The sequence below is a fragment of the Balaenoptera ricei genome, chromosome 9, assembly GCF_028023285.1.
Source record: "Balaenoptera ricei isolate mBalRic1 chromosome 9, mBalRic1.hap2, whole genome shotgun sequence".
NCBI lineage: Eukaryota > Metazoa > Chordata > Mammalia > Artiodactyla > Balaenopteridae > Balaenoptera > Balaenoptera ricei.
In genome coordinates, this window is record NC_082647.1 from 12,972,708 (window position 1) to 12,997,018 (window position 24,311).

The 24,311-nt window shown below is 40.8% G+C and overlaps 1 protein-coding gene across 6 annotated transcripts in view; it reads right to left on the bottom strand.

Moving 5' to 3' along the window:
• The window catches only part of AGK (acylglycerol kinase), a 126,252-nt gene that overhangs the window by 44,869 nt on the left and 57,072 nt on the right, over nt 1-24,311 (bottom strand). For all 6 annotated transcript variants that reach the window (XM_059933205.1, XM_059933206.1, XM_059933203.1 and 3 more), the window contains 3 exons: nt 8,982-9,021; nt 6,276-6,355; nt 776-851 (listed from right to left, as the gene is read on the bottom strand). In XM_059933205.1, coding sequence (XP_059789188.1) covers nt 776-851; nt 6,276-6,355; nt 8,982-9,021 — 196 coding nt within the window. The remainder of the gene's footprint in view (nt 1-775; nt 852-6,275; nt 6,356-8,981; nt 9,022-24,311) is intronic.

Below are 24,311 nucleotides of genomic sequence, written 5' to 3' on the forward strand. Positions count from 1 at the left end.
ATGACAGTTTTCTTCCCCACTCTCCCATCCCCGGAGGCAGACAACTAGAAGACCACACCTCGGACAAGCTGGAGAAGAGAGTTCAACATCAACACTGCATGGTCAATTGGACTAAATGACCGTTCAATCTCTATGATTTAATGAAAGTGTGTAATATTAAAAATTGGTATACCATAGATTTACAAACATGGTAACAGTGATTTTCACCAAATACACACACCTATGTACATACCACACACATAGCACTTAAAGTCAAGAAAGTGGAGTCTTGAGGCATCTTCTAGAATAGCACAATTCCCTCCCATTTATTTTTGTCCCCATTTCTTCTTACCCAAATCTCGAAAATTCTAAAGCTTTACCACTTAAAATTCCTCACCTGAAATAATTCCTCACCAGAAAGAAAATGTTTACCTGTCTGTGGAACTACCAAGAAATTAATTACTCAAGCTTGAAGTTTCTTTTTAATAGTCAGAAAAGGAATTCTTACAGCTGTAACAACTTTCATCTTCCAGGAGACAATAGTTCCACGTCCTATCTGTCAGATGAAAGGAGCCAAATTCATGGCTCCATTTAATCCTGTTCTGAAAGTGAAAAGCTGACCGTGGTTGGAAAAAACAATATTATCTTATTAATTATCAGAAGAAGAACACAACATAGACTTCTCTGTTCTTATCTTCTTAAGTGATAAGCGATTTCTGCTAAGAAGTCAAGAGAAGAGGATATGTTATAAGGAGGGGTAGCTTGGATAAAATCAACATTCTAGAGCAGTTCTCACCTTAACGATGGTCACATCCATGCCAGATAAGTGTAAAATCGGGGCAGCATTTTTTTCAAATAGAGTCCTGGCTTTGCTGTAGACAAAGGAAAAAAACACAAATATTTTAACACGAGTTCTCAAGAGGAAATATAAAAAGCCCAACCATCTTCTCTGGAAGAGAACAAGAAATAGCATAGAGAACACGTTTCCTCTATTTGTTCAAGGACAGGAAGGCTAGTGAAGAGTAATGAGTTTCTCGGGATATAAACATGGCCTCTTTCACTCTGGGGCCTCCAGGATTTTGCCCCTTGTGTCTATACAATAAGCTCTTACCCATGTGGGATGCTTACAGTGCACAATCCAGTTCCTCTAGAGGAAGTGTGTACACTAGATATGGCTCCACTCAGGTGACAATGTCTGATTCACTCAACAAGCATTTACTGAGCCTCTACTGTGTGCTAGACACATCTAGGAACTGGGCAAACAACAGGACAAGGCAGACAAAAATACGTGTCACTGAGGTATAATGTAATAAGCCCTCATGGAACTTATTTATATTCCAGTGGTTGACTGAGAATGTACTAGAAATCAAGGGATACAGAAGCTGCAAAAAGTCCCCAATTGCAGAGTCTCAAAGTTGAATAAATGTTAAAACATACCAATCAGCTGACTTGTCTTTTACCCAAATATTTTCAACCATCACATCACAAAACAAAAACAAAAACTAGTACTTTCAAAACAATCAACACCAAACATCTAACTTTTACATCCACATTTACTCAGTCCTCTTTCAAAAAGATTATTTTTTTTATCAGTGATGCATGCTTCAACTTTCTTAAGAATATTTTATACTAGAAACAGACACAAAAGTAGTGAATGAGGAACATGTAGAGTGATGCACAGACCAACATTCTTTAAACTAAAAGAAATAGCTATCAAATGGAACACAGAACATAAAACATTTCTGATTATGAATTAAAATAGAAACTGAGAAGCTTGAGCAAATTTTCACAAGAACCAAAAGAATACCTTGAACCAAGGGCCTATGTGAGCACGTAATAAGCAAATTAAACAAACATATCCTCCCTCTTCTACAGCTCTGAATGCTGATTAGAATGAACATGAAAGGCTAAATGGAAATTTCTCCTTTCCAGATCACCATTTCTGGGGCTTAACCCAACAATAAAAGGCTGAGCTAGTGATACTGTAAACATTTCTCCTTGCAGGGTTGCTTTCATTACTAGGTTGATAAGAAAGGGTCAGGTAGAAGTAGATTAGATCTATCTCTGAGAAGCAAAACGCTGGAGAAGTCTCAATCGGCTGTATTAATCACTTACAACACATCTGTAAGCTCCTGTGAGTTAGTTTAAGAAATAAGATTTGGGCTTCCCTGGCGGTGCAGTGGTTAAGAATCCGCCTGCCAATGTCGGGGACACGGGTTCGAGCCCTGGTCTGGGAAGATCCCACATGCCGCAGAGCAACTAAGCCCATGCACCACAACTACTGAGCCTGCGCTCTAGAGCCCACGAGCCACAACTACTGAAGCCCGCACGCCTAGAACCTGTGCTCCACAACAAGAGAAGCCACCTCAATGAGAAGCCCGTGCACCGCAACGAAGAGTAGCCCCCACTCGCCACACCTAGAGAAATCCTGCACACAGCAACGAAGACCCAACTCAGCCATAAATAATAAATTAATTAATTAAAAAAAAAAAAAAAGATTTGCAGAAGTAAAATGAGGTATCACCTCACACCAGTCAGAATGGCCATCCTCAAAAAGTCTACAAAGAATAAATGTTGGTGCAGCCACTATGGAGAACAGTATGGAGGTTCCTTAAAAAACTAAAAATAGAAGTACCATATGATCCAGCAATCCCACTCCTGGGCACATATCCAGAAAAGATGAAAACTCTAATTCGAAAAGATACATGCACCCCAATGTTCATAGCAGCACTATTTACAATAGCCAAGACATGGAAGCAACCTAAGTGTCCATCAACAGATGAATGGATAAAGATGTGTATGTGTGTGTGTGTGTGTGTGTGTGTGTGTGTAGAATATATTATATACATTATATATAAAGGAATATTACTCAGCCATAAAAAAGAATGAAATATTGTCATTTGCAGCAACATGAATGGACTTAGAGATTATCATACTAAGTGAAGACAGAAAGAGAAAGACAAATATTATATGATATTACTTACATGTGGAATCTAAAAAATAATACAAATGAATTTATTTAAAAAATAGAAACAGACTCACAGACATAGAAAACGAAGTTATGGCTACCAAAGGGGGAAGGGATAAATTAGGAGTATGGGATTAACAGATACACACTACTATATATATAAAATAAACAATAAGAATTTACTGTATAGCATAGGGAACTATATTCAATAACTTGTAATAACCTACCATGGAAAAGGATCTGAAAAAAATATATGTATGTATATATAACTGAATCATTTTGCTGTACACCTGAAACTAACACAAGACTGTAAATCAACTATACTTCAATTAAAAAAAGAAAGAAAGAAAAAAGATTTGAACTTTGGGCCTTTATTCACATCTTTATGTAATGCCACAGGTACAGAAAATCTCTGAAGTGGGAAGTGAAGGCATTATTTTTCCTTCTAATATTTCATATAAAAGATTGAAAAACAAGTGTTACCAGTAATAAATGTATTATTTATTATATAATTAAGGGTGAGATAGCACCAGAGTTAAATAAAGCTTTCTATACCTATAGCAATTTGCAGGTTCACACGCACACACAAAATAATTACTCGCTAATGTATTATTTATTAATGCAAAACACAGTTATTTCCTAAAGCTGTAATGTAGTTTTAAACTAGTACTACATAAGGAAATAGCTACATGATAAATTATAAATTATATGTCAGGTCAGAGCCAAGACGACAAAAATAGTACAGTTAAATAGTGAAAGCTTTAAAAAAAGATGCTGGAGAGTTTCAAAGTGGCTGCTTCCTAGAAGCAGGCAGGGATTCACCTTGTTAAAGGGGACCATGACTTTAGAAAAGAAACACTTTCCTTACCCTAGCCTGCAGATGAAGGTATTACACTTTTCAACAAGAACCTACCTTTAAAAATGCAAATACACTTACGTGTAAAAGTATAAACGGAACCTAAAACTTATCTAAAAAAAAAAGTTTATTCATTTTTTAAAAAGGCAAATATCTCGGGCTTCGCTGGTGGCGCAGTGGTTGAGAATCTGCCTGCCAATGCAGGGGACACGGGTTCGAGCCCTGGTCTGGGAAGATCCCACATGCCGCAGAGCAGCTGGGCCTGTGAGCGACAATTACTGAGCCTGCGCGTCTGGAGCCTGTGCTCCGCAACAAGAGAGGCCGCGATAATGAGAGGCCCGCGCACTGTGATGAAGAGGGGCCCCCACTTGCCGCAACTAGAGAAAGCCCTCACACAGAAACGAAGACCCAATACAGCCATAAAGAAAGAAAGAAAGAAAGAAAGAAAGAAAGAAAGAAAGAATCCTGGTCAAAAAAGGTGATGATTTAAAAAAAAAAAAAAAAAAGCAAATATCTCAAGTAGGAACTCAAAATGACTGATTATAGCTTAAACAAACTGCCATATATTTCAAGAGAATTAGCAAGTTACTAACTTCCTAGATCTCTAAAGTAATAGGACCTGGAACAGTTACAACAACGGAGGCAAAAGGAGAGATCCAAGGGTGGGAGAGCCAAGTAGTGAACCTTTTGACCCAGCCTACAGGTCAGGAATACCAAGAACAGCAGCTTATATTTCTTTTATCAAGTGCTAACTATGAAATGGAAAGAATGCTAAATACCTTATAGGCATTACCTCCTTTAATCCTAAAGTATTACATGGTAAGTTTTATAAGGCATGCGCTATTACTTTTCACACTTTACAGATGAGTAAATTGAGGGTTTAAGGAGTTAAGCAACACCGGCAGTATCACACAGCAGAAGAGGATACAAAGTATACACCCAGTTCCCTGCTAGCTTATCCCACAGGCCACCAGTGACTACTTAGTTATCTTGCGTATTTTGATTGTGTTGTGTTAGAACCTCTGTTGATATTTTTGTTCAGTGTTGGTTATGAACAAGAGGCCTTATGACTGGTATGTTTAGGGGGGCGGGAAGTGGCTCCAACAAAGGTTGGCAAATATGATTCAATTAGGTAGAGTAATGGAGCCGATTTAGATAATCTGTAGGTAAATATCTTAAACTGATGAATTAAAAAGAAATAAGGCGTGACTAGCCCTCACATCTGTGAAGCCACACATACTACCTCCCAAGAAATGACTAGAGAAACTTATTTCAGAGCCCCTGCGTTTCTCTCCAATGTTAACCTTACCACTTAGAAGCTACTCCCAACTATGCTTTTTGTTGTTGTTCTTATTATCTTAATGTCGTTTGACTTCGAACTTAGAGAATCCAATCTAATACATACTTATTAATTTTTCCTCAGGACAAAAAGAATTGTTCTGGCCGTTAGATAGAATAAAAGGTATCACTTTTTTCTCCCCCTCAACCCTTTCATTCTTACTATTTTTAAAAAATAATTTTAAATTTTAATGATTTCTTCTAAAAGCCACCAGAAGTCTTTTTATTTACCTTTCCAACTGAATGAGAGTTGTACTTAACTAGCAATGTAAAAAAAAAAAAGTTTTTATTTTGCTTACGGTACTTTTAAAAATTAATAGACTGTTTTTTAGAGCAGTTGTTAGGTTCACAGTAAAAATGAGTGGACAATACAGAGAGTTCTCACATACCCCCTGCTCCCCTACACACATGCACGCACGCACACACACACACACACACACACACACACACAAAACCTCCCTCACTTTCAATATCCTGCACCAGTGTGGTACATTTGTTCCAATAAATGAACATGGACACATGACTGTCAACCAAGGTCCCAACTATTCTTCACATCTTAATTCTTACAGTTGCCTCACATGACCCCTCGAGGCCAACCAGACCAGTTTACAGACTTTCCTGTGACACAGCAAAGGACATTAGTCGGCACTCCTGTCTCTAGGCTCCCGCCCCATGGGCCATTTCGTCAGTCGGGAAGACTGAGTGTTCTCCCTTGACTGACCTCCAAGACCTAACTCTACATTCACCACTTTGGGAAAGAATGTTTCTGACGTCACAAGGCCACAGTGCTTTTGGCCATCTCTGAACATCTTGTAACAGAGATGGACTCATAATTTACATCACAGCAGCAGAAGTTGTTCCCAAGGGGGCTATCACCAAGCAGATAAGACTGATTTGAGAGTGTTAATTCTGGAATAATTATTAAACTTCAATTAGACCAGTTAGCTAGGCATCAGTTAGCTTTACAGTTATATGTGATTAACCGTGATTTCTACATTACAATTGAATCTTATTGCTACAAGGGTACTGAACCTAGTAGCTCCAATTCCACACAATCCAACCAGCTGCCTAGTATTCTGTGCCTCTTTTCCCCTTAGAAAAACCAAATCTATAACAAACCACAAACTGAACTACCCTTTGCAAGCGGCAGGGTTGAGAAAGACGGTTGCCTTCTTCACTTGTGCATTGGGAGGAATAAGTTGATTGCCAAACACCTAAAAAGGAACAAAGAAAAGTTTTCAGTAAATGTCCTTCTATTCAGTTAGTGAGCACATATATTCTTTCATTCCAAAAGAATTTACTTCTGGCAGATACGGTGTCTACCCTGGGGAAACAAATGTTCTTTCCGGATTTCATGTTGACAACCCCACCATAAACAACAACAATAAAAGTGCACCTTTATTTAATGAAAATAAGCTGAATTTTATATTGTAATAAAACGCCCTGCTTCATTCACCTACTAAAGGTAAGTAACTTTTCTTTTCTCTGTAAGATATGACTAGGTTTATTACAACCAGTAAGTCCATAGTCTGTCACAAGGGAAGTTTAATTTGTCTTTAGTTTTCAGAATATAACCTTTTTCTCTTTTAACTTATTACTAAAGCTTATTCATGAAGAATCTTCATGTTACCAGTTAATCTTCATATCTTTATACACATAAAAAATAAATCTAATACTCTATTTGCCTCCTTTCTTTGCAACCTTGATAAGTACCATCAACTGGTACAGGAAAAGAAATGTAATTAATATTTACTAAGCACCTAGTATTTGCCACTTCCACACATATTAATTCTTAGTTCTTAGAAACCAAGGAGGTATTAAATATTCCCATGTTTATAGATGAGAAAGCCAAGATTCAGAAAGATTAAGTCAGTCAAAGTATTAATAAATTACAAGCCTAGAATTTATATCAAACTCCAAACTTCTACTCTATCAGCTCTAAAGAGCTAATAAGTGATAAGGCAGAGTTAAGACACCCAGAGGACTAGATGTGAGGAGTGAAAATGGGAACTAACGGGAGGAGGAGGTGGTCCTCCTATAAAAGGAATGAGAATAGGAAAACCCCACAGAGGGCAAAATTGCGAGTCTTAGATGGTGGGAAGTAGGTCTGGGCCAAGAAGGTAGAATTAAGTACAGAAGCACAAAGTAAAGATAGGAGAAAAATGAAAGTTATACCAAAATTTTTATTAAGTAACTGACCCCAACTCTACCACCTCCCTGACAGCCCACTGGAGATCCTTTGTCACCATTGTCTATCTCTTGCTTTAAAAAAAATAAACTTCTATTTCTAAATACTTCAGAAAGACATACTATTTCTTTGTAAAAAGTTTTCTGTGTACGTTATATATAATTACTACTCTGTTTTCACTCTTACTGAGTTAGATCTTAACATTTTGCTGCCAAATCTCTAAATATTGTAATTTGCTCTCTTTCTATCCATACTATTTCTGGAATTTGGCCAGAAATGATTTAATTAACCTGCCAGATTCCAGATCTACAGTTCTAGATTATTCCTCCTGGTCCTGGGTTTTTAGGCTCTAGAAGTCTTATCTACCTGCAACTCATGTCTCAGGTTTACATGAGACTACAATGAGGTGAGTTTATGTGAGATTAAAAAAAAAAAATCATATTCTTTCAAGAATTTAGACTGAAAAGGGAAGGACACACACAGGAAAAGTAACTAGAGGGAGGAGACTATAAGGATGAATTCGCTTCCTTTTTTCAGATGGAAGGAGCTAAATGGGTGTTGGGAAGTGGAGAATTAGAACAGTGGGAAAAGTAAGAGGAGATGGAGTTCAGAACAGAGGTGGAGGTATTTACTTTGCACAAGAAAGGGAGTACCCCATGACCACTCTTCCTTCAAGGGGGAAAGGCCTCCCCTCCCAAGAGGATTTTCCAGTTGCTAATAGAAAATTAGCTTGGGGTAAAGGTCACCTCAAATTTAATATTAAAGTTTATTTGAATTGATTTCCAAAACAACTTAGAGCCATAAGAGATAAAACAACAAAGCAATCAAATTCTTAAAACACGGATTTAGAACAGTTAGGGAATCACTAAAGAGAGAAATTTATTAATAGTATCTATTGTCATTGTCATCCATGGAAACATTTCAAAAACAAACATGAGGTTTGCCACCCACCTCTCCTACTAAATGCCTCATGCCTTTTGTCATTTTTTAGTTTCATGTTTCTTTTTTGGTATTTCTGACATCGTATGCCTGAATGACATAACAAAAAGGCAACTCAGTCATGCAAATTAATCTGCAATGTATAACGTACACATTTGGAGGGGAGGGAAGAACAAAAATGTGGCCTTAAACTTGAAAGGATTAACAATTCAGCTATAACTAGATAGATGAATATTTAAGTGCAATATCATGAGACAGGGTCTGAATCAGTTGTGCTAAAGAGACAGGCTTTAAAAATATGAATCAACAGTTTTAAGAAGATTTGACTTTGAGAGGTAACACCTGTTCTGAACTGATATCCTTGGGGGTTATTCGGATTAGGGATGACTCAGGCTGTAGCCAGATCTTCAAGGACACCTGCAGACATGAACAAATTCCCAGAGCCCAACCAGTCCAGTTCTGTGTTCTTTGGACTAATCCAGAAATAAACAAGTCTAAAGGGGTGGGCGTTAGAACTGCTCTTCACCAGATTGTTAACTTCCTCCAGTTCTGTTCAGAGTTGGCTGGCAGCCTGATTCAACCCCTGATAGTGGGGAAAAAATAGCCAAGCTGCACTGATGCAAGGCGCTGTGCAAGTCCCCCTGGAACAGCCTGAGATTTCTGCACAGTGGAGATAAGGCGGGTTTTAATTGTTTCATATTAAATGGCATTACCTGAGCTTCTTGACAGGCTGCTCTCCTTAGTAGGTTATCACTATCAAAGTAAACAAAACAGAATGAACGTTAGCTTTAATAAGTAGGTTCAGATCCAAGCAAATCATCATCATTTTTTAAAATATGTATAACACTTCCCTATAAAATACCCAAGTCAAAGTTTCTTAAGACCTGTAACAAATCATGGGCACATTTGAAAAATACTTTCTCTGAATGAAACCCGGTGTTAGGTTTCCATACTATGGTAGGCATGATAATCCCTCCTCCCTCTAAGATGTCCACATCTGGGAATTCCCTGGCAGTCCAGTGGCTAGGACTCAGCACTTACACTGCTGTGGGCCTGAGTTCAATCCCTGGCCGGGGAACTAAGATCCTGCAAGCTGTGTGGCTCGGCCAAAGAAAAAAAAAAAGACGTCCACATCCCAGAACCTGAAAATGTTATCTTATGTGGCAAAAGGGATTTTGCAGATGTGACTAAGGATCTGGAGATAAGGAGAGAATCCTGGATTATGCAGGTGGGCCCAATCAAACCACAAGGGTCCTTAAAATCAGAGAAACTTCAGCAGCAAATATGACCATGGAAGGATGGTCAGAAAGATGCAACCTCACTGGCTTTGAAGATGGAAGGCGGCCATAAGTCAAGGAGCGTGTGTACCCTCCAGAAGCTGTGACGGCAAGGAAATGGGTTCACCCCAGAACCTCCAGAAGGAACGCTGTCCTTGCCAACACCGTCATTTTAGCCCAGTGAGACTTGTGTTGGACCTCTAATCCACAAAACCATAACATAATAAATTTGTGTTGTGTTAGATCACTAAGTTTGTGGTAATTTGTTAGGGCAGCAATAGAAAATGAATGCACATACCCTGCCTTTTTCTTATCCAGTAGAAATTATTCAGGTCATTTGCCAGAAATAAATTTAATATGTAGTTGCTTCTGCTAGTGTTTTATCTAAATCAGGGGTCCCCAACCCCCAGGCCACAGACTGGTACCAGTCTGTGGCCTGTTAGGAACCAGGCCACACAGCAGGAGGTGAGCAGTGGGTGAGCGAGCAAAGCTTCATCTGTATTTACAGCCGCTCCCCATCGCTCGCATTACCACCTGAGCTCCGCCTCCTGTCAGATCAGCGGCAGCCTTGGATTCTCATAGGAGCTTGAGCCCTACTGTGAACTGCACATGTGAGGGATCTAGGTTGCATACTCCCTGTGAGAATCTAATGCCTGATGATCTGAGGTGGAGCTGAGGTGGTGATGCTGGGCTGGGGAGTGGCTGCAGATACAGATTATCATTAGCAGAGAGGTTTGACTGCACAGAGACCATAATAAATCAGTTACTTACAGACTCATATCAAAACCCATCAGTGAGTGGCAAGTGACAATTAAGCTGCATCTTACAGAGTAGACTGGACATAAGCAACACGCTTCAGGTGTCACTGTCTCCCATCACCCCCAGATGGGACCATCTAGTTGCAGGAAAACAAGCTCAGGGCTCCCACTGATTCTGCATTATGGTGAGTTGTATAATTATTTCATTATATATTACAATGTAATAATATAGAAATAAAGTGCACAATAAATGTAATGCGCTTGAATCACCCCAAAACCATCCCCCCCACACACACCCGGTCCCTGGAAAAACTGTCTTCCACTAAACCAGTCCCTGGTGCCAAAAAGGCTGGGGACCGCTGATCTAAATCTCTTATTTTTTATATCACAGTCAGATACTCAATTATATCATAAACAGAAAATTTGGGCATGAGGCAAAATTTTGCCTTGCAAAACTGAAAACACTCTATCAGAATATGTTCATCTATTTAGCATAAAGCTTTCTAAAATGTGTTTGTGCCACTTATACCTTAAGAGCACTTTAAATGGCTAACTGCCTACTGGGTTCCAGAATCTTCTCCTTGTAAGAGTCAATTCTAATGCATGTTGCTGGCACTGCTAAGATAATAACTTCAACCTGGTTAACAACAGTTAAGAAAACTAATACCCAGAAAACATGACCAATAAAGAATTTATAGGAAAGAATTAAAAGGAGAAAAGTGTTATTTCACTTAAATTTTCTGTCTAGACCTTTTTCATAACATCAAAGACCTTGAATTTTGCATTTTTATAGTAATTCAAATCTAATTTTGACATTTAAGTTTGAACTAAAAAATTTAAACAACATTTTGCTGTTTGCCATGGTTGCAGTCAAAGGCTACGGATTTTTCTTCCATAGCCAGGCTGGAGGAGGACCCCTAGATTTCACAGAGCAGTCAGCTTCTATGAGAAAGTGGAAGTATCTCTTCCCTAAGGGGAAGTATCTCTGCTGCCCACCTGAAACCTAAGGGCAATGACAATGTCCATTACAATTATAATGACACCAGTACCTCAAAAGCACATACAGTTTTACAACGAAGATTTTAGGGGGACTGATCCCTTGTGAGGTCTACCCCACAAGGCGCCTTTACAGCCAGGTTCAGTCCCCCTGCTTGAGTGACACTGCTCCCTACTACCCTGCGGCAAAGGGAGTCCTACAAGCTCCTCTCCCCTCCCCCACCCAAGAGTCACAAATATTCATGTTCTGCTCTTCTCTTCGCATGCCCCTCCATCAACTGCTCTTGGTGAATTATTCTAATATCAACAAAATATACACACATGCAAGATGAGGTTAATTCAGGGTACAAACTAGTAAAATATTTAAAAATAATTAACATGTCAGTAACCCTTTATAGTTGACTTGATCCCTCACACTCATGACCTTCTGTACAATGACGAGGTAAAATACTGAGCCCTCAGTAACTGCCAGATCATAAAATAAAACTAGGTTCCTTGTAGTCACCTGAACGTTGTCACCAGATTCCCCCGGGCTCGGCTAACCCTCAGTCTAGCTTCCATACCGCCTGGGGTACCACTTCCAGCCTCAGAGGACTGTCTTCCTGCAACCATTTGCCTCAACGTGTTTTTCCTAGTAGACAGAATGACCTGTGCCTCCACTGTCTTATCCTACAAAGACATCCTGTGGATTATCCTGTACAAGTATATGCTTCTATAAAAGCTGAGTGCCTATTTCTACACCCCTGTCCATTTCCCCCAGCCAGCTCCTCCTCCTCCTACGAGGGACAGGCCTCTGAGGGCACCAGGCTCCTCTGGGTCATTAGTAGATACCATCTTCCTTACCGCATCAGCCACACTGATGCCTGTGGACCCAGCTGAAAACAGAAGACCCCCAAACATACACAAGAATATGGGTAGCACCTTGGATCATTTTTTTCCTCAATTCTTTTTTGCTAGAAGAAAAATTTTGATGGTTAAACCTGTGATGAAGTATATTATTAAAGATCTCAGCTCTCTCGAGCTTACTAATACTGCTTGATGTATCAGCCTGCTATTCAATAGCAATAGATTTTTTGATAGTTAATTCCCTGGATTTTCACGTGCCTAATGGAACGTGCATGCTGCCAATGCCACCTGTGAGAAAGCCAGAATATGTACCAATTTAGACACAACGAAAGGAATCCTCATTATAATCACACTTAATTTTCTAAATATCAAAAGTGGTATTAACTATGTTGATCACGCTCTCTGAACCAAACTGTATCTAAAAATCAAACGTATCCTCAAAGGAAAAAGTATTTCTCCTATTGACATATTCTGATGGTCTACAGAAAGCTCTAAAAACTATTTCAAAAAAGAAATTTCAGGGCTTCCCTGGTGGCGCAGTGGTTGAGAGTCTGCCTGCCAATGCAGGGCACACGGGTTCGCGCCCTGGTCTGGGAGGATCCCACGTGCCGCGGAGTGGCTGGGCCTGTGAGCCACAACTACTGAGCCTGCGCCTCTGGAGCCTGTGCTCCGCAACAAGAGAGGCCGCGATAGTGGGAGGCCAGTGCACCGCAATGAGGAGGGGCCCCCGCTCGCCGCAACTAGAGAAAGCCCTCGCACAATAACGAAGACCCAACACAGCCAAAAATAAATAATAAATAAATAATAAAAATTAAAAAAAAAAAAAAAAGAAATTTCAAAAACATTTTCTGTAATGGCTGCATTGGTGGAATAGAAAATAACTTAAAATTCACATAACAACTACTGTGTGCCAGACACTATGGCAGTTGTTTTCATAAACCTTTAATCTCTGCAACAACCTTGCCAAGGCAGGCATTATATTCTCATCTTACTGATGAGGAAGTCCAGGCTCAGAGAAGCAGGAGCTGGGTTTCAAACCCATGCCAACCTAACCCTACAGTAAGTGCCTTAATGCTCTTTCTTCTTAATTTCAGACAATACTGAATAGGCAATACTCCTTCGGATGTATACATTATAGCACATGTATTAAAGTTATCACATTACTCCCTAGTTTCGTCTAATATAACTCTGAAGATTTATATTCATATAATTTTTTTTAATAAGTTCAGGTGGAATAAAGCTCCCAAAAGTAATTGGTGAAACAGACTTATTTAGCACAAAGTGCCAGGTACAGCACCATGAACAAGATTTGGTCCTGACCTGAAGAAGCTTAGGATCGATCCAATGGCAAAGAATAGCTCTTGGTAAATATCAGTGATGTAGTAAAAGACATGTTTCTTGATAGATAATATGCCAGGCACTGTGCTAGATGTCTGGGATATACCCGTGAATAAGCCCAACATTCCCCATCCTCATGAAGTTTATACTTTAGAAGGGAAGAAAGACAATTCGTTTGGCAATCATCAAATGATGTGACTTTTATGTGCACCATGAAAGGGGCATATAATAGGGGTATCTAACCTAGTCTTGAAGGAATTAGAGAAGACTTTTTACAGGGACAGTGAAGTTGAGATCTGGGAGATAAATAAAAAGTAGCCAGGCAAAAATAGGGAGGAGAATGCGGGCAGAGGAAAGAGCATGTGAGACGCCTGCAAGCGCTAGATCACGACCCAGGCAGGAAACTGAAAGCAGTTGGGGACGGCTGCAGGCAGCAAGCCAGGGAGGAGCCAGGTACAGGCCAGACCACCGAGAGCCTTTTTAACCTGTTTAAGGAATGGGGATTTTATCCTAAGGGCCGTAAGAAGCCATTAAAGGGTTTTAAGAAGAGAACTGATATGATCAGGTTTCCACTGTAGAAGGATCGTCCTGGCTGCAGTGTCAAGAGGGCAAGGGTCAAAGGTAAGATTGAATCCAGGGAGCCCAGGGAGGATTCTTCAGGAAGGCAGGTCAGCAGTGAGGTCTAGAACCAGCATCGAGGTAGTGGGGGTGGAGAGAGGACAGACTCAGCAGACATTTGGGAGGTAAACTTAAGGGCTGGCTCGTGGGAACCAATGAGAAGGGAGGGGTCAAAGATGGTGCCCACGCTTCTGCCTTGACCTTCCAGTGGAAGGCAGCGGAAGGTGGTACCAGTCACAGAGATGGAAGGCAGGAGGAGGGGCAGGTGGAGGGGGGAGGAAGCTGAGTTTAGTTTTGGATTGGTCGATCTGAGACAGTGATGAGAGCACAGGTGGAAGGTTCCAGGGGACAGCTGGAAATACACATCTGGAATTCCAGACAGAGCTCCTGACTAAAGATACACACGGTAGTAAGAGGGGTGAGAGGGGATAAGATCATCTCCATGAGTAGGTGAAAGCAGAAGCAGGAAGAGATACCCTGCACGTTGGGACCTTCCATAGAGAACACCAAATGACTCTCAAGTAAATGGAGACTGCACCTCATCTCAAAGCCAAAGGAAAGATGTGGTGGACAAGCAAGGAAAAAGCCTAAGCATCCTTTCTCTTGTCTCCCATCATGCTCTTGATGTTGCCTCAACTCTTGGCAAACTGCATGCCTTGTTGTTCCTAAAAGACAGAGCGAACCTTACTTTTCCCCTCCAAGGATGCGGTCATTTTATCCCCTCTCCCTTTAAAAAAAATCAAAGGCCAAATAATACCACCCACACCCTTACCTCACCACACACAAAGCTGCTTGTCTTATCTTTCCTCCTTGATTATAACTGTCTTGAAGTCATGGATAATTCACCCTTTTCTCTTCCACAGCACAGAGCACAGACTCTTGTAGGTCACCTAAGATACTCAGTAAATGACTGTTTAATAAATAAGTGGCAAATGTTTGAACACGAGAGACTGACTCACTGTGCCCAGACAGGCAGACTCTGTTCTGGAGGATAAACTGAAGGTTATTCTTTGTAGGAGTATCTGGCATTCTGGAACCAAGAGATCAGCTGGGATGGTTCTTCAGTGTCATGACCACCAAAGGGCAAGAGGAGGGCTCATTGTGGGGCAGGACAGGAGAGGAGGGGAAACTTCAAACAGTCATAGGAACTTTACTAGATCAAGAAGACCCAGGGAGGTGTGTGTGTGTGCGTGTGCCCACGTGTATATGTTTGCCAGAGAGGGTAATGGAACTAGAACCCTCTAGAAAGGCTAAGTCAAGAACTCCTTTTGGTACACCAGGAAGCACCATAAGAACTGTCCCAGTGGCTGAGTTTGGTGTCAGAAATTCCAGATTGCTAATGAGTCAAGAATCTGATTGTGAAACGAAGACCCTGTGACCAGGAAAAAAAAAAAGTACTGTATATAAATTCCAAGCCCATGCTCTTTCCACTACAGCATGCTGCCTCCTGAGAGAATTGAAGCTTAACACAATTTAAAAGAGGTGCTACAAAATGTAGTCATATCAAAAAGAGTCCCTGAAGGTCTGCTCAGTACTAAAATGCAGGTTCTTTGACAGAAAGAAATTACAAGCTTCTGGATTAGAAAATGAACAAATCTGCTGATGTCACCCTGCCTGAGGCTTTAAAAGAATATGAACGTGCCTGCTACCACAGGAAGTGGGATGCTCTCAATTTATTCTGAGCCATAAATGTTTTATTTATTACTTTAGTACCGCAAAATAAGATAAGTTGCTATTTCAATAACAACTCTACACGGAGAGAAAAATCACATGGATCCATCCTATTTCCCAAAAAAGACTTCCCACTATAGTCTAGAGGCAAACTGTACAGCAATTTCCACCACCAGCTTTTCCCTTCATGCATGCAAACACAGCTTTTGCTTTACACAAAACAGATTTCAAGTTTAGATGTTTGTAACAACTACTTCTACTTATCAAAGTGTACTAGAATAATTAATCATTATATTGCAGTGGTGGTACCCACTGGTTGTCAGCAGGGATAGAGTGGAAACGGAAGCAAAGATGAAAATGAACCTTTGAGAAGCGATTGTCTTGTGTGCAAGATGGGAAAGCTCTTTCAAACTACAGATTCCTCCTCAAGCCCATGCCACCTCCAATTCCCCACCCAAGCAGGTAAGGGCTGCTGCAGTGAGCCTCTGTCATTCATGGGAAAATGCTGACTGTCTCTGCCTAAGAGAAAGGCATGTGACAAAGCCGGAAGAAATGCAGCCCCTTAAACAAGAATGCTTGATCTTTGAGGCCTGAAGAATGTTCATTTGGAGAGAAGAAAATGGATAGTATGCTGACTAGAAACTCCAAGAGAACAATGAAAACAGTAATCATTTTTTTAAGGTTTTTTTAATTTTTGAATGATTCTTTAAATTCTGCAGTGCTTTACAATTTTCACAAGTTTCACACACATGATTTCATATAATCCCATAACCCTTTATTCCCCCAACCCTATATTGCCCCTTCCCCCTTCCCTCTCTCCACTGATAACCACTAGTTCGTTCTCTGTATCTGTGAGTCTACTTCTTTTTTGTTTTACTCACTAGTTTGTTGTATTTTTTAGATTTCACATATAAGTGATAACATACGGTATCTGTCTTTCTCTATCTGACTTATTTCACTTAGCATAATGCCCTCCAAGTCCATCCATGTGGCTACAAATGGCAAAATTTCATTCTTTGTTATGGCTGAGCAGTGTTCCACTGTATGTATGTATGTATATATACACACACACATACCACATCTTCTTTATCCATTCCTCTGTTGATGGACACTTAGGTTGCTTCCATACCTCGGCAGTTGTAAATAATACTGCTATGAACACTGGGGTGCATTGTACCTTTTCAAATTAGTGTTTTTGTTTTTTTGGATGTACACCCAGGAGTGGAATATCCTTCCAGATAGATTTCTTTACTTAGGTATATTTAACAACGCAAAGATAAACATTTTTAATAACAATATAAAGCAAGTCAAGAGCATTTCCCCAAGACTGTTATTTGCCAAAACAGGAAAGAAGGGAAGGAGGGAGGGAGGGAGGGAAGGAGGGAGTCAGTCAAGTCCATGGTTAGCAAGAATGAATAAGTCAGCATTGAAATTAAAAATCTAGAGAAAGTAGCTTCTCTGAGGAATGAGCTGATACCGCAACCCCTTTCGTATCTTGTCTCAATAAAGTCAGCCCTCCCAGCAGGCCTTTGTCAAAATATGTTTCACCCCATTTAATACATAAGATGTGTGATTTACCCCAGAGATATCAATTTACCCACTATTTGACCATGGCTTCCTGAACATTTACACTAATTTTCAGGTCTACAATCCCTGTTTTTACTATCTTTATTTATTTATTTGTCAAAGTGTTAAAGCTCTACAGCTTTAAAGGTATTTTATTTAAAGCTAAATAAAATGCCTTTATCAAAGCCATCCAAGCCCAAGTTCCATTTCCTGACAATGAACATTTTTAAGGTTGGGCAAGTCCTCAGAAATTATCTAGTCCAATGCTTTTCAACCTCCCCCAACACAGCCTGATCCCCATCAATCAAATTACACGACATTCCATTAGCAAGAGATACACACATAGCATACCACACCACACCACACACACACACACACACCCCTTATATAGTGCCAATCCCTAAACCCCACGTGATTCTGGTATGTTCACTTAATGAGGGAATCCTCCAACAGTGCCACCTCCTTTGAGCTCCTAAAAAATACCCAATTGATCTAGTCTGAGAAACTTCTGGCCTGGGGATTTGCCCATCGTTAGACAGAAGTTACTCAGAGACTGAGCAGTAGAACTTAAGCCTTCTCATTCTCAACAATGGCCTTTTTTCTCGCAACACTCTGCTTCTAGTCTGTTCTCTACGGGCATCCCCAAATGACACAAAAAGCAGTCAATAAATCTCCATCCACTCTTTAATCACACACGCAGGCATATGCCTCTGCGATGGTCACCTCAATTCACGATTGATAACTATAATGATTACTTTATCTCCTGCAAGTAGGCTTAGGAAAAAGCCCAACTAAATCTGACCCCACTCTTTATGCATTAATTCAAGAACACTTATTAGCCAGACAAAGATTCAATCTCTGTCCTCAGTGGGAAGGCCCCATCTATAATAATGGCTAGCAGCTGCACAAAGCTCTAGTTGAACTAGTGCTTATTCTTTCTCACTCTCTGAAATATAGAAATCCAAAAGCTACCTTCCTCCAATCTTACCTGTTTCCAGCCATTTTAGTCTATACATGTGTGCTTAAGTGGAACACGCCACTACTTCTAAATATTTCAAGTACCTTCTAATTCCTCAGGTTTTCTCCACAAAACTTCTCCTCTCCAATTCAGGATAGGAAATGACTTAATGAAAAATGGCATCCCCCGAGGGCTCCTCTCACATAATAAACGAATCATTTGGGTCTGTTCTGTAGAACTTTCCATCAGCCAGAGAGATGGAAATGGGTTCTGCCGGTTATTCCCTCATTCCATTGACCAAGAGAAATGGACATGTAGGGAGTCTAAATTGTCTCTCTTTCTTCTCTTAGAACATGAAATTATTCAATTTTCACCCTCTTATTCGAGCCTCAGCTTTCCCTAAAATACCAATTTCTGTTCCGACTCCACTGCCGTACTAATATTCGCAGGAGCTAAGGTCTGAGGACCGTCTCCGGCTAGCTGCTAGGTTACGCTCAAGTGGGGCCTTTGGCTGCCTTTAAAGGGCATCGTTCTTTGAGATGCTACCACTAGCCACTTTTTCAATGACTCCTACCCCTACCTAATTCTCACAAGTATTCTGACATTCTCTTATGGTTCATTTACTTCTTCCACTTTCTGCTCTTTTTTCCATCCATTCATTTTTACCCTACATGCCAACTTAAACATTCTATGCCACATACTTTTCTTCACATACTGTATAACATTAACTTTACTAGGCAACCCCAATACTAGTCCTTTCTGTTCTGTCAACCATTATACATTTGCATATACAATTACAAACAAATACACACTGAGTAACAATTATATACAAGGTCCTTGCACCTATTTGCATAGAAAAAGAAAAGACAGAAAACAAATAACACAGAGATTATGACAGGTATTCAGGAAGAAAGCACAGGAAGAGAGAGTCCCTTCCGATCTTCCTCCCACCCAACAATGTGTTCTGTATAAATCGCATGCAGAGGGAGGTTATTTACTTTGAGCTCCAAGATTCAGGACAGATCTGGATAACTTCTGACCTATAAACACATAAACTAGTAGCTACTATTGTCAGTATTTCTGCAGTTCCAGGACATGCAATATTTGAGATGTCAGTTACTACCTGGAGAAGGGTTAATTTTAGCATCAGCTATGATTATTCTCTCTGCAGTGCTTGGAGCAGCTAAAACCACGGATATAAATATCCCTAAAAATTATGTAAAATCTACAAAACAAAATATAACTTAAATATACCTCTGCCATTCCATCTCAGTCCAACCCCATCCCACTCTACCTCCCACTAGTAAACATATGGAAAACACACAGAAAGGAAGCAAAATAAACAACATAGTTTTTTTAAAAGAAGAAATCTGTTTTCTAAAGAATATGACAAAGAGTTAAAAGGAAAGGGAAAATAAACTTCACTGCACTTAAAAAAAAAAAGCTTCCCCCATTCCCTATCAAATCTGGACTGACAGGCATGTTATTTAATTGCCCATAAATGAACTTCTTTAAATAGCACCTATTAATACTCCAAATTTCAGCATCAGCTTGTGCTCAGAAAAAGAGAGAGAGAGAGAGAGAGAAAAGAAACTTGAAACGGCTAAAACGCAAAACAAACTGCTTTCTTCAAATTGCAACAAAATCTGGAATGAGGAAAAGCCATGAGGGGGAAGAGCCTTGCTACCTTCTGCTGCTGAACGAGCCAGGTCCTGGACCACTGACTGCAAAGTCAGAGGCTAATGTGAATGGATGTCCAAGTAAAGATAAAACATCTGCTTGGTCAGAAACCGCAGAGATACTGAGAAATAAAGCACAAGGCATTACTGGAACCATAATCTGTACCAAAAGAAATAGCACAGGTCTAGTCAAGTGTGGCTCCTGCATAATTTCCCCCTGAAATCTGACACATTTACCCCTGGACATCCTGTCAGGGTCTCAAACTCAACATATCTAAAAGGGAATGTAATACCGCCTCCTTAAACCAATTCTCCCTGGCAACCTTCCTCTTTCTGTATCACCAATTATCCTAGACTTGAAGCTAAAAAATGATTTCTCCTACCCTCCTCTCCTTCAGCCAGACACCCAATCATCTAGTAATAATTACGGCCAGCATTTATCTAGTGGCAACTCTAAGCCGGGCACGTGACATGCACCATCTCACTGAATCCTTACAGGTAACCTGCTAAACAGACCTCACTGTCCCCATTCACCAATAAGGAAAACGAGGCTCAGAGGTTAAGGGAATTAAGTAACTTGATGTGGCCAGTAAGTAGCGAAACCCAGACCAAACAGAAGTCTGTCTGCCCACAGCGCCCACGCTCAGGCATTGCTCACACTGCCACAGCTTCATAACCGCCCTTTTATTTTCCCCCCCAAATGCCACCACTCTGGCTCTGGCCTTTCCTACCTTCTACGTGAACCACTGACACGCCCTCCCAGTCTCCGTGCTTTTCTCCCTCCCATGTCTCTTGCGCAGGGAGATGGATTCAACGTCCTAAACTCCACTTCACATCATTCTCCTCTCCTTGAGCATCTTCACTGAGTCTTCACTGCTCACAAATACTACAAAACTTCCTAGAGTCAAAGCCTTCCCCAATCTGGCTTTCCCCCCACTCTACTGAAAAAATCAACTCTAGTGAAGTCAAATTCTTCACCAATCTCCAAAAATACACTGTGCACTTCTGAATGTCACCTAGAAGTGACACTCAAGTCACTAATGTCACCTAGAACACTGTCCCACCCAGTCTGCAAGGCCCCACTCAAGACATTTTTGTTATGATGCTTTCTCTAATGAGGAAGGAAAAGTGGAAAGGCCGTGCTGTCTCTGACGGAGAGCTTGCTGTGTGTCAGGTCCGGTTCTAAGAAAATCTACATGACAGCCCAATGAGATGCATCCACCATGATGCCCAGTTTACAGAGAGAGAACTGAAGCACCTTGTCCAGGGTCGCAGACTGGTAAGTGTAAGTCGACATTCAAATCCATCTAGCTGCCCTCCTCACCACCACGTTGACCCAAGGAGCTCTCAGAATCGACTTCTCAACTTTCTAACAGGTGGGTCAGGATGATCACATCTGAACCCACTGATCAAGTTTAACATCCCCAAAAGCAAGACAACCAGACACCATGTACTTCCTGCTGTGATACAGTAAGAAATCCACAACAGGCCTATGAAGCTTTCTTGCCAAAAAAACTAAACCTGATTGGAATCACACCTCCAGAGCAGTGCTCCTCAAACTTTACTGTGCACGCAGATCCCCTGGGGATCCAGTTAAAATGCAGATTCTGACTCAGCAGGTCTGGGTTGGGGTCTACGATTCTGCATTTGTAATAAGCTCCCAGGAGTGAGCTGTGCTGCTGGACCATGGCTCACACTTTGAATAGCAAAGCTCCAGAAGCCAAACATAATCACCAGTGGACAAGACACAGGCGAGACAGAGAAACAAGTTAACTCATGGCCGACACTAGAATGAAGGGACTGAGGAACCACTTGCCTCAGGTGCAAAATTTAAGGGAGCACCGGAAGACATAGGAATGGAGATAAACATTTTAACACAGTATTTTAAAAAATCAAAATGAACGTAAAAGACCCATGATGAACACAATATCAGAGTTTTAAATAAGGGAAGACTCAGTATTACTGATTTTTCTTTTTGCTCAGATTCCGATATGGCTCTGCCCAGCACTGAACTGTATAAGTTAACCGCCAAATCTGGAGGATGAAAAATTCTAAAGGGCAAATGTAGACATGCCTGGTTGCTAAAACAAATAAATACCATGAAAGGAGGATGGGGTTAGAGTTTACGAGGCTTAAGAATAGACATAAATGCAATGTGTGAAACTTGTGTTGATATTGACTTGAACAAAACCATAAAACAGAATTTTGGGTGGACAGGCAAAATATAAACACAGACTGAATATTAGATGACGTAAAGGATTTTTAATTTTGTTAGGTCATGTTAATGGTATTGTGATTTTTAAAAATTCCTTAATTATTAAAGATAAGATACTAAAGTATTTATGGGTAAAATGACATGAGATATATCTGGGATTTGCTTTAAAATATTCCGGAAAAAAAAAAAGTAGAGGAGAGAAATGGGATGAGATTAGCAAAATGCTGGTATCTGTTGAAGCTGGGGGACAATACAGGGGGATTCGTTACACTACTCGAATTTTTATGTTTTAAATTTCCATAATAAAAAAATGTTTAAGTAGCCCTTTTTGCCTTAGGCACCCTAACACTGACTTTGTGCCACTCAAACAGGACACAGCACGGAGTGCCTTATTCATCCATAAGAAAAGGAGCTGCTCTTTCTAATGTGTGCCAGGAACTGGGGTGATCTCATTTAAATGTCACAATAATGTTGTGAGATACTGTGTGGATGAAGAAGAGTGAAGTTCAGCAAGCTTGAAGAACGTGCCCGAAGTCACACATCAACAAGTGACAAAGGCAAGGCTTGAACCCAGACCCAACTGACTCAGAAGGAAGTCCGATCAGAAGCACGACATTCTATCATCTGTCTTACGCCCTGGGGGGCTGAAGGCCTACAACCACCTCAGTTTATAGTTCATCCCTCTCATGCTACCTAAGACACAGGAGCCATTCTGAGAGGTGACGAGGAGGCCCCGGTTTTGAAGCGGGGCCCTGACACTGACCAGCCGTGCGACCCTGGGCAAATTACTCAATCTTGCTGTCCCTCAATTTCTTCATCTTTGTAGGGCTATTAATCTCACACTAGTATGAGATTAACAACCACCTCACAAAGTTGTTAGGAAGATAAAATGAGCTAATAAATGTAAAGTGCTAGAACTGTCTGACACATGGCAAGCACTGATTGTTAGTGATTATCATCATTATTGCCACTAAGTTCTCAATGAAATTGAATGACACTGAACACACCCCTCAGGCCAACTCATAACCATTTAGTTTTCCTTCTAAGCAACCGTCTGACCACAGAACTTGAAAGATGGGTTCTTACCAATGCTTACAGTTTAGTAATCAAGATTAATGTTCCTCTGTTCAGAGGGAAAGAAAACTCCAGTATTAATAAAAACCTAGAGATACATGGCCCAGGACCGTTGCTATACAGTAAGTCCCATACATACGAACGAGTTCCGTTCCGAGAGCACGTTCCTAAGTCCAATTTGTTCGTAAGTCCAACAAAGTTAGCCTAGGTACCCAACTAACACAATCCACTCTATACCACTGCTTTTACACTTCCTTCCGGACATCCTGGGCTTGAAATAAAGATACTATACTACTGTACTCTATACAGGACTGTACAGTAAAGTACACAAAAACACAGCCACTTGTAGAGGATGTACGCATGTGACAATGTACGCCAGACTCGTGAACTCACTTACATGATTGGACATGCGAATGCTTGTTCGCATCTTTGAGAGTTCGCAACTTGAAGGTTCATATGGAGGGGGCTTACTATAGTATCACAATTGCTTTGCAAGTTTCACGTTAAGGGAGGTATAGTGTTTGTGGGATTTAAAATTCTCTGAGAAGGAACCAGGAATTCTGGCTGAGAGGCTAGACGCTCCACAGAAATAAACAGGAGGGAGTCCTGGGTCACAGGCCAAGGTGGGTGGCAGAAGTGGTGCCAGAGCACTGAGCCAAAGGATGAGGCTGAAAACCAGGAGCCGGAACTAAGCAGGAGCAGAGCTATGGTCAACTGCTGAGCCACGAGGATTAGTTGAGAAGCCGTGGAAGGGCTCACCAGCCAAAATCACAAGGAGAGAGGCCAGAGCCAGGATGGGCAAGGACAAGGCCCCCAGTGATGAAAGGAACAATCTGAGCTCACATGAGACAGACAAGGGTTCTGACACGGCTTGCGGCTTTTAACTACTTAGTCCCTGCCTCTTTTGTGGTTATGTTCTGTCACGCTTGAAATTACACTTTTCCAAGCTGTCTTGTTACCCATGGAAGATGAAATAAATAAAAGGCTGAGATCTCATTACACCACCTGGCAGATCCTCGTCTTCCTTCCCCACTGGCTGTCTCTCGA